Below are 11,669 nucleotides of genomic sequence, written 5' to 3' on the forward strand. Positions count from 1 at the left end.
CACATTAGAACTGCTTTCAGCTAACCTATTGTTTCTCCTACTCCCATGTAACTGGAGGAGTCCCAAGCCGGACTTGGATTTCTTACTATTGAGTGCTATTCTGATACCTACTGGGAGCTGCTATCTTGCTCCCTTCCCATTGTTCTGCTGATCGGCTGCTGGGGGTGAGGGGGGGGGAATATCACTCCAACTTGCAGCGCAGCAGTAAAGTGTGCCTGAGTCTGAGCTTTCAGCCGGCGCTACACATTAGAACTGCTTTCAGCTAACCTATTGTTTCTCCTACTCCCATGTAACTGGGGGAGTCCCAAGCCGGACTTGGATTTCTTACTATTGAGTGCCAGGTTTCTGGGCTGCCAAATGGGGGCCTTTATGGAGGTCCAGCCTTGTGAACATTTTTGACCCATAGCATTGGGAAATTGACCCTTCTGTAGTGGGCAGAGGGTAACAGTAGGGTATTATTGCTTCTTGTACAAAAAATAAAAAATTGTTGGTGAACTTTGTATGAAATACCTGCGAAAAAAGCTTCAGTTGTTGCTCTGAGCTGCAACCAAATACAATTGTAAAATCCAAAAAAATAGGAAAAAAAGCTCCAGCAGGTTTTGCTGCAAAACATTTATTGTGGGGAGTGTTACCAATAGCGCTGCTGGAGCTTTTTTTCCTATTTTTTTTTATTTCTACTATTATTGCTCCTTGTGCCTAACGTAGGGCTACACATAACTGAGTTTTTGTGATGACTGTGTTGGAAACCCATGGGAAGAGTCAGTTGGTTGTATAATATTCTCCTAAAAATAACTTATTGAGTTCTGTCTAATGCAGCATGGGTTGCTAGAGGGGGTTGCTAGAGGTTGCTAGAGGGGTTGCTAGAGGTTGCTAGAGGGGGTTGCTAGAGGGGGTTGCTAGAGGGGGTTGCTAGAGAGTCCTGCTCAGAGACTGTATCACTGGAGATACCGGGGTGTTCAACACTGGATTGTGAGAATCCAGTCCAGTAGGATATTTTCCCTCCCAGACAGTGTCTACTTTTCCTATTTCCCCATTTGTCTGGCCAAGAACTGTAAATCCCAGTGCCTGAAACCAGTCCCAGTAGGTTTGATCCCCTCTCAGTGACCGACAATGGGAAGATTCCCTGATGTTTGTTTTGGTGTGTGAGGGGGGAGGTTTCCCTGCCCAAGACTGAAATGTGGGTATTACTGTAGCCCGTTAAGCCCGTTAGTGTATCCTGGGGCGGGTAATGCCCAATTGTGCATCGTGTGTAACAGAAACCCTTCCCCGAGTGCCCAAAGCAGATGAACAGTGACATTAACAACAACACAGCGGCACAGTGTGATTTGTGTTATCCTTTCCCGCTGCATCAATCTGTATCCCCTCTGCCTCTCACTCTAATGTATTTGGGGGGCACTACCCTCTGTCTCTCTCTGTATAATGTATTTAGTGACACTGCCTAGAGTTACACAGCTTGTTATCCACAAATACCCCCAAATCAGACCAGTGTTTCTGAAAAACTTCTTGATGTTGGGAGCTATGAGCCTCAGTTGGGAGAGAAGTTTCTCCTGCCATAATCCATTCTATAAGTTGGCAGATGTCATTGTCTAGGTCTTGAGCTGATTTTGGATCCACAGGGGTAACATGAACTGGTTGTGTTATTGAGTTCTCTGCTATAGAACAAGAAGGGGGCTCTGAGGTGCTGCTCTGGTTTGTGGGATGGCGCATCTGCATTCTGGTGATGGCGGCCTGCTCGATGCTCAACTACATAATCAAACATGGAAAGTTGTTCCAACCAACGAGCCAATTGACCTTATGAAAGGTGTGTAGCCATTTCAGAGATTTATGATCAGTCCTGACAGTGAAATGTCTTCCTAGTAGGTAATGTCTATAGTAGCGGGTAAATATAACAACAGCTAGCAATTCTTTACGAGTTGTTGCATACTTCTGTTCAGGTTCGGTCAGCGCTCTGCTTGAGATTATTCTTTCCCGACCATCTTGTATTTGAGGCAACACAGCACCAATTCCTGTTTCACTAGCATCAGTGTCCAATATAAAAGGCAACTGTGGGTCTGGGTAGGCCATAATTGGAGCAGACAATAAGCTCCATATGAACTTTGCACCTTTCTCAGCTAATTTGTGCAGGGGGTCAGCAATATGTGCAAATCCCCACTTGGATGGCTTCTCTGTAGGTGTTCATCCAATGTTCTGCCAATCACAATAATGTCATCCAGGAAAACAAGGCAAGCGGTCCCTTTCAAATCAGCCAGTACAGTGTCCATCAATCTCTGAAAGGTAGTTGGGGCATCGCAGAGCCCAAATGGCATAACATTAATCCAAACAGTCCATGACTGGTAACAAATGCCGTTTTGTGTCTGTCAGCATGGTGCCCCTCCACTTGCCAGTATCCACTTGTAAGATCTAGGGTAGAAAACCAACTGGCATTTGACAAAAGATCAAGGGTATCATGGATTTGTGATAGTGGATAAGCAGCTTTGACAGTGATATCATTAAGTTCACACAAAGTCTTACCCCTCCGTCTTTCTTATAACTAGTGCTGCCCATGGACTTGGCGATGTCACCAAGTGAGCGGATCTTCACTGGATATCCCCACCTATGGGTGGGCGATATTGGGAGAATCCAGGGTAATTCGATCGTTTGGCTCTGGGTCCCCAATCCGACTAGATTTTTTAACCTGTCTGATCAATATCTGGCCAAATTCAGGCCAGATATCGGCCGGGCAGGCCCATTGTTAGTGGGGTAATGCGCATAAAGTACATTGATTTGGAAATGTAAAAGCCAATTTGTACTGGCGCGACTGTCAGGCAGATGCCAAGTGCCGATTTGTTATGTCTGTCACTGAAAAGAAACATTGAGCCCCCAACCTTGGTGTCAGGAATATCCGCTACAGTCGGAGGTGAAGGGCCGACTGATAATCTCCAGGAACCATCTTGCTTTTTCATAAAGGATTTACATTTTGAATTTGACGATTCAGGAGTTTAGAGGGATGGGGGGGGGGGGGTAGGAGAGAGACTGGCCAATAGAGAGACAGGACAGGCCCCGTCCCAGGGCAACACTGTCCCAGCATGACAAATTTATATTCATCTGCCTTCTGCATGGACCTTACCAGCCCCTGTGTGTGTCTGTAACCACGGCAACCTTCTTGTTAACCCCTTCCATGTCTCAGTCGTCTCAGTGCGGCCCCAGTATCTGCGACGAGCAAATCTGTCCCATTTGGCTTCTCCAATGAGGAATGCGGCTACCGTGCAACTTTTTTGACATTCGCAACTTTTTTTTGCTGCAACTGCAATGTATTTAATGGGATCGCAACCTTTTTTTTTTTTTTTTTTTGACACGACCGCAACTTTTTCCGCATTCTGTGATTTTTTTCTGCCAATGGGGAAATGCGGAATTTTGCTGCAAATCTCTCATCACTAATTACAAACCACGTTGGACAGAGCCAATCACTGAGAGGTAACACCCCAAGGGCAGGAAAATACAGCCTGGACCTGGCATTCTACTCAAGGAGAAAGTGGGGTGTTAGAAGGGAATGAAGGGCCACTCTGCAGGCACCTATAGCCCCTCACTTATTCTACTTGTAATGCAAAGTCCAATGGCAAAAGAGCTGCATATACTGAGCCAGAGAGGGCTGGGGGGCTGGTTATATATACCTGCGGGGGGGCCAATGGGGGCTGGGTAGATATACCTGCCCGGGCCGGAGGCAGTGAGGGCTGGGTAGGTATACCTGCCTGGGGGGGCAGAGAGGGCTGGGTAGATATACCTGCCTGGGGGGGCAGAGAGGGCTGGGTAGATATACCTGCCTGGGAGGGCTGGGTAGATATACCTGCCTGGGGGGCCAGTGAGGGGCAGAGAGGGCCGGGGGGTTGGGTAGATATACCTGCTTGGGGGGGCAGTGAGGGCTGGGTAGGTATACCTGCCCGGGGGGGGGACAGTGAGGGTCAGAGAAGGCTGGGTAGATATACCTGCCCTGGGGGGGGGCACGCAGTGAGGGGCAGAGAGGGCCGGGGGGTTGGGTAGATATACCTGCTTGGGGGGGCAGTGAGGGCTGGGTAGGTATACCTGCCCGGGGGGGGACAGTGAGGGTCAGAGAAGGCTGGGTAGATATACCTGCCCTGGGGGGGGGGGCGCGCAGTGAGGGCAGAGAGGGCCGGGGGGTTGGGTAGATATACCTGCTTGGGGGGGCAGTGAGGGCTGGGTAGGTATACCTGCCTGGGGGGGCAGAGAGGGCTGGGTAGATATACCTGCCTGGGGGGCCAGTGAGGGGCAGAGAGGGCCGGGGGGTTGGGTAGATATACCTGCTTGGGGGGGCAGTGAGGGCTGGGTAGGTATACCTGCCCGGGGGGGGGACAGTGAGGGTCAGAGAAGGCTGGGTAGATATACCTGCCCGGGGGGGGGGGCGCAGTGAGGGGCAGAGAGGGCCGGGGTAGATATACTTGCCTGGGGGGGGCAGAGAGGGCCGGGGTAGATATACTTGCCTGGGGGGGGCAGAGAGGGCTGGGGTAGATATACTTGCCTGGGGGGGGGCAGAGAGGGCTGGGGTAGATATACTTGCCTGGGGGGGCAGAGAGGGCTGGGGTAGATATACTTGCCTGGGGGGGGGCAGAGAGGGCTGGGGGGCGGGTAGAGAACTTTCATGAAACTGAAAAGAATCATAAAGTTAGTAAAGCCTCTAATAAAATCAGGTCACTGCTCCCCCCCCCCCCCTCTGGCTGAGCTGCTGTCAGTTCTAAGGAAAGAACCGGCACTGAATTAATGACGCAGGGGTTCCCCCCCCACTTGCAAACATAACATTTGGGGGGGGCGCACCCCTTCCCATTCCTTGCTGAGGAGCGGGCCGATCTCTCGGCTGTCTGTACCATAGGGGCCGGGCGGGTTAGTGGGTACTTACAGACTGCCCAGCAAGCTCCCTGGGGGACCCCCTGCAATGGCACCCCCAAAAGAACAGTAAAGTGCAACAGACAAGTGCAAAATACAAAATGTTTGTAATACAGTGAGTTGGGCACAAATGTCATCTATAAAGGCTGGAGGGGCAGATGTCTAACATAATGGCCAGAACACTACTTCCCACTCCGTTAGTCAGTCAGTGACTGTAGGGGGGGCACGTGGGACATAACTGGCAGTTTTGCTTTTGAATCTGACCTGCGAGTCTTATGTCCCTGTCGAATAGCAGAAGGTGGCCAGTAAAGGCTTCATCCAATCCAAACCCCCGATCCCAAGCTCCTTGTCATCAGACCCATATTCCCAGTTATACAGGGAACTCTGAGTATCACTCATGTATTATAAGGGATAATGTACCCCCTACTGTAAATGATAAGGATATTAGCAGTCACTGAGGGGTTCTGTGCCCCCCATATAAAGGCACAAGGCTGCAGGCTGAGTTATACAGGGAACTCTGAGTATCACTCATGTATTATAAGGGATAATGTACCCCCTACTGTAAATGATAAGGATATTAGCAGTCACTGAGGGGTTCTGTGCCCCCCATATAAAGGCACAAGGCTGCAGGCTGAGTTATACAGGGAACTCTGAGTATCACTCATGTATTATAAGGGATAATGTACCCCCTACTGTAAATGATAAGGATATTAGCAGTCACTGAGGGGGTCTGTGCCCCCCATATAAAGGCAGGTACCCCAGGCCAGGGCCCCTGACTGGTCTTCAGGCTGGGCCCCCTTAGCCCATAACAAGGTTACAGATATATAGAAACATTGGGGTAACAGTCACCCCGCTATAGTTCCAGGGGTACCCAGGGCACAAATAAGCACTCACCCCAAATCCCCCCCTAACTGGCCTTCAGGCTGGGCCCCCTTAGCCCATAACAAGGTTACAGATATATAGAAACATTGGGGTAACAGTCACCCCGCTATAGTTCCAGGGGTACCCAGGGCACAAATAAGCACTCACCCCAAATCCCCCCTAACTGGCCTTCAGGCTGGGCCCCCTTAGCCCATAACAAGGTTACAGATATATAGAAACATTGGGGTAACAGTCACCCCGCTATAGTTCCAGGGGTACCCAGGGCACAAATAAGCACTCACCCCAAATCCCCCCCTAACTGGCCTTCAGGCTGGGCCCCCTTAGCCCATAACAAGGTTACAGATATATAGAAACATTGGGGTAACAGTCACCCCCGCTATAGTTCCAGGGGTACCCAGGGCACAAATAAGCACTCACCCCAAATCCCCCCCTAACTGGCCTTCAGGCTGGGCCCCCTTAGCCCATAACAAGGTTACAGATATATAGAAACATTGGGGTAACAGTCACCCCGCTATAGTTCCAGGGGTACCCAGGGCACAAATAAGCACTCACCCCAAATCCCCCCCTAACTGGCCTTCAGGCTGGGCCCCCTTAGCCCATAACAAGGTTACAGATATATAGAAACATTGGGGTAACAGTCACCCCGCTATAGTTCCAGGGGTACCCAGGGCACAAATAAGCACTCACCCCAAATCCCCCCCTAACTGGCCTTCAGGCTGGGCCCCCTTAGCCCATAACAAGGTTACAGATATATAGAAACATTGGGGTAACAGTCACCCCGCTATAGTTCCAGGGGTACCCAGGGCACAAATAAGCACTCACCCCAAATCCCCCCCTAACTGGCCTTCAGGCTGGGCCCCCTTAGCCCATAACAAGGTTACAGATATATAGAAACAGAGTTTCAGAGCCACAGAAGCAATTTCTATTCTGACCAGTAGGTGGCAGCATCCTACCATCTAACCCCACAGATAATAATTACTGCCAATCATATTGCGATGGCTACAAATTCCCTTCACTCCCAGCAGGGGGAGCTCCGTTCCCTGTTTGTGTGCAGTCAGAACCCCCGGTGCACATTCGGCAGACAGACAGCGGTTTCCCAATGACACAATACAGGAGAATGTGAGAGATATATATATATTTGTACATATATATATGTTTTTTTTTCTTAAAAAAGTTCTTTAAAATCTCTTGGAGGTGATGAATTAACACTGTTTGGCGGTGCCATTGGCTGTTGGAGTCGGTGGGTATTTGGCGAGTGGAGGTCGGGCAGCGACTGGCAAAATGTCCCCCCCCCCCATGGAGTATTGCAATTCCCTCCCCCCAACAATGAAACCCCAGTACGGGGCAGTCTATTATTATTAGAACCAGGGGGGGTTTAGAAATCTCCACTGTAAACAGACCCCCCCAGCCCAGGTGAGTGTTGCACCGAGAAGGCGGAGCTTGTGTAATTTGGCAAAAGGTAAAAAGTGACCCCCCCCCAAGGAGCTGCCTCTGGCTTGTTGTACTCTATAAGGACCCCCGAACCCCCCTGTCCCAATCCTACACATGCACCTACTCACCCCACCCTCCGTAGGCAAGGGCACTAAACTCATTACCCCCCCATGGGGCAGGTAATTGCCCCGTACAAATGCCCCATGGGAGAAGGTCCAGGCCCCCCAGCCGGTGCTGGTTCAGATACAGTCAGTGATGCTCAGAATGGCACTAGAGAAGGAGACATCCGGTCCAACTGCAGTAGGTCCAACCCGGGTCTCCCCGGCACAGAACCACCGGATCCAGTCCAACCCGGGTCTCCCCGGCACAGAACCACCGGATCCAGTCCAACCCGGGTCTCCCCGGCACAGAACCACCGGATCCAGTCCAACCCGGGTCTCCCCGGCACAGAACCACCGGATCCAGTCCAACCCGGGTCTCCCTGGCACAGAACCACCGGATCCAGTCCAACCCTGGTCTCCCCGGCACAGAACCACCGGATCCAGTCCAACCCTGGTCTCCCCGGCACAGAACCACCGGATCCAGTCCAACCCGGGTCTCCCTGGCACAGAACCCCTGGATCCAGTCCAAGCCGGGTCTCCCCGAGACAGAACCACTGGATCGAGTCCAACCCGGGTCTCCCTGGCACAGAACCACTGGATCGAGTCTAAGCCGGGTCTCCCCGAGACAGAACCACTGGATCCAGTCCAACCCGGGTCTCCCTGGCACAGAACCACCGGATCCAGTCCAACCCGGGTCTCCCTGGCACAGAACCACTGGAGTCCAACCCATTTGCCTGTAGCACATCCTGAAGTATCCAGTAGTATATTTAGCCTGAGGTAAAGTGTTCCTGCACCCCAATGTCTGTAGGGGGCGGCGCAGGATTATGTTGGGAGTGACTGTAGGGGCGTGGCTTAGTGGGGGCCCCACAAACTGCCCCCCAAGTCTCTGTGCGGCTTCTCTCTCTCAGGCAGGTTCAGGAATGAGGTGGGAGAGAGAGACACAGGCTCCTCCCCTCGGGATCCCTCAGCGAATCAAAATGTGCGTTTGGGCTGTGGCCCCCCCCCGCGCTGCCGGGGGCCCTACGACTCGGAGCTGGAGCGCGAGATGTTCTGCAGCAGCGACTTGTAGATCCCTGAGTTTAGGAAGCGCGGGAAGGAGTCTCTGTGCATCAGGGTGTAGATCTGCAACTGGGCGTCGTCAAACGTGTGGGGGGAGGGGTCTTGCATCCGCCGGTTAATCATCTCCCGGACCCGCGAGTCCAGACTGACCTGCAGGGGGCGCAACAGGGACAGGGTCAAAGGAATATTCCCTTCTTATTGTACAGGGCGGCGGAATAGGTTGGCGCTTTATAAATAAATAATAATCATTTATGGGTTACAGAATGACCCCCACTACTCCGCCTTCCAACTGGACCCGCCCCCCAGAGACTTGGGGCCCCCTTACAGCAAGAGACAGGGCCCTGCGTATCCTTATTATATGCCGTCGGGTCACCCTCACACCTGTAGCTCAACTGCTTGGAGTTTCTATCTAGCACCAATATGCGGATTATAAGCTCTTGGGACAAGAACTCCCTGTGTGTGTCACTATATTCTACATTAACTTGGAGACAGCGATATTCTGGGACAATTTGCAATTGGTCTTTTATTTTTTGTAGATTTTCAGTTATTTGATTTTAGTTTAGCAGCTCTGGAATGTCAGCGGCCCTCTGGTTGCTAGGGTCTTGTTTACCTTAGCAACCAGGCAGCAGGGTGAATGAGAGACAGGAATATGAATAGGAAAGGGGGAAAAAAAGGGATAAAAAGTAAAATAAATATAAAATTGTAGCCTCAATGAGATTACGGTTTTTTTTTGGCTGCCGGGGTCAGTGACCCCCATTTGAAAGCTGGAAAAAAAAAAACTATAAAAAAAAAAATAAAATAAAACAATGAAGACCATTTGCAAAGTTGCTAGAAATTCTATAATATACTAAATGTTAAATATGAAGGTGCCCCCCCCAAGGGAAAGTGCAGGATAGAATCACAGCTGCAATTGCTCCGACTCACCACTAGGTGGCACCACCCCCCCTTAATAAAGGGAACACAAACCCTCTCTCATTTCCCCACACCAGGGGGCGCCGTGATCTCATTTCTGTTCTACTCAGGCAGAAGGTAATGGCAGTTGGCAGGTTGGCCACTAGATGGCAGTGCAGCCTTAGGAATTGAGGAGACTGAGAAGCCAATAACCAACCAAGATAATCAACTGGCAGCTCCGTGTTCCCCCCCCCAGTTTCTATTCCCACAGTTTCACCCAATTGGGTTGCACCCATCACTGCTGGACGTTCTCACTTCCCCTTCCTGCAACTTCAGGGTGTTGCCCCCCCCCCCCCCCGGCCGACACTTCCTCTTCCCCCTCCCAATATAACCCTGATTATCCTATTGCCTCCCCCGGGGGCAGAACTAAATTTCCCAAATGTCCCACTCGGACCCACTGACACCAGATGGCAGAGCCCGGGCCGTGGGGCAACGTTTATTCTCAATGCCCAGCGGGGGGCACACCGGCCCCTCCCCCAGGGGGCAGATTTACCTCTTTGGGGGACAGAATGGAGATATAATCCTCGTATATTCCCCGGGCCTTTTCCTCCACGCTGGGCCGACAGTATTCCTTCTTCAGCTCCTCGCAGGCCAACCAGAACAGCATGTTCTCCTCGCTGTATTCCGTGCGCAGGAACTCGCGGAACACGTTCCGACCCGCCGGGCTCTTCATCAGCTTCTCAAAGGAACCGGCCCAACTGCGAATCTCCTCCGAGCTCGGTTTGGAACTACATGGGGGGGGGGGGGAAGGCACAAGTAAAGGTAAAGTTGCACCCCCTCCGAGCTCGGTTTGGAACTACATGGGGGGGGGGGGAAGGCACAAGTAAAGGGAAAGTTGCACCTCCTCCGAGCTCGGTTTGGAACTACATGGGGGGGGGGGAAGGCACAAGTAAAGGGAAAGTTGCACCTCCTCCGAGCTCGGTTTGGAACTACATGGGGGGGGGGGGGGAAGGCACAAGTAAAGGGAAAGTTGCACCTCCTCCGAGCTCGGTTTGGAACTACATGGGGGGGGGGGGGGAAGGCACAAGTAAAGGGAAAGTTGCACCCCCTCCGAGCTCGGTTTGGAACTACATGGGGGGGGGGAAGGCACAAGTAAAGGGAAAGTTGCACCCCCTCCTTCACCCCCCAGTGGCCTCTGTCACTAAATGGCCCCAAAGACTAATAATGACATAGTCAATTCTCTCACGGGGCCCAAGGGCCCCACAGCATATGCCCGTTCCCTGCTGGGACCCCCCCCTAGACCATCGGGGGGTATTGGGGCCCCTTTATGGACTCACCAAACTTCACAGTGAGGGACGATCTCCAACTTGGTGTCCCGGGAAAGTCTCCTGCGTCTGTTTCGGTCTTCATTCCTGGGGGGCGACAATAAGGGGAGAGTCAAGAACAACAAGAGGAGAGAAATTGGGGGGTCCCCAGGGAAGTGACCGACAGTGGGAGGAACCCCCCAATGTATTTCCATTTAAAAGGGACATTAATTTCCTGAATGTGTAACTGGGGCGCCCCCTGCTGTTTGGCACAAGAGAAGTGGGTTCCCGGGCCGGTCCTATCCCATCCTGGTTCTGTCCCGGCCCATTCAGTAGGAGCTGAGCAGGGAAGCGCCAAGAGACACCTTGGGGTGCGGTACAATAAGCTTTTGCCTTTCTGCTGCCCAATCAGCAGCCAGCAGGGGGCGCCGGTTACACTAGAAGTGTCTGAACTGCAAATATCGAGAAATTAAAAAAAAAATTGCAAAAGTGCTCAGAAGAGCAACTTTACCTTTAAGCTCTATGTCCCACATGCCCCCCCACCCCATGCAGCCCCCCCTACTCCATGCAGCCCCCCCACCCCATGCAGCCCCCCCACCCCATGCAGCCCCCCCTACTCCATGCAGCCCCCCCACCCCATGCAGCCCCCCAAAACCCTCTCACCATGAGCAGCTACAGCAGCAGCACCAGCAGAAACAGCAGGGATTGGACCGGTGGTTCCGGGTGGGCTGGTTCCTGTCATATCGTGACATGGGAGACTCGCTGAGATCGGGCCCTGTGTACTGAGAGACAGTTCTACGGTTAGAACAGGAGGGGGAACTTGCACCATTAGGGGGGGGCTGTTGGCTCGGGGGTATTGGGGGGCAATGGTTTAGCTGGGGGTGCACAGGAAATCTCTATTTCTCCCCATCAAGAAAAAACTGAATTTTGTTTTTAATAAAAATTGCCACCAGGGGGCGGCACCTTCCTGCCTCCAAGAGAGAAAAAATAAACATGTGGTTACTGAGCTCTGTCCCCTGTAGTAATACCCTCCCTGGGGCAGGAACAGCCGGGAGAGGCAATAAGAGACTGTCCCCTTTAGTAATACCCTCCCTGGGGCAGGAACAGCCGGGAGAGGCAATAAGAG

At 52.1% G+C, this 11,669-nt stretch overlaps 1 protein-coding gene across 1 annotated transcript; it reads right to left on the reverse strand.

The window, feature by feature from the left end:
• Window positions 1–6,875: 6,875 nt before the first annotated feature.
• rgs19 (regulator of G-protein signaling 19) lies at window positions 6,876–11,325 on the reverse strand (the record flags this gene model as incomplete). Its single annotated transcript, NM_001126653.1, is given in 5 exon segments — window positions 6,876–7,026; window positions 7,340–8,498; window positions 9,793–10,027; window positions 10,577–10,651; window positions 11,207–11,325. Coding segments are annotated over 4 exon segments (618 nt in total), but the record flags the coding sequence as incomplete, so codon positions are not given.
• Window positions 11,326–11,669: the final 344 nt, after the last annotated feature.

This window comes from Xenopus tropicalis, chromosome 10 (assembly GCF_000004195.4).
Source record: "Xenopus tropicalis strain Nigerian chromosome 10, UCB_Xtro_10.0, whole genome shotgun sequence".
Lineage (NCBI taxonomy): Eukaryota > Metazoa > Chordata > Amphibia > Anura > Pipidae > Xenopus > Xenopus tropicalis.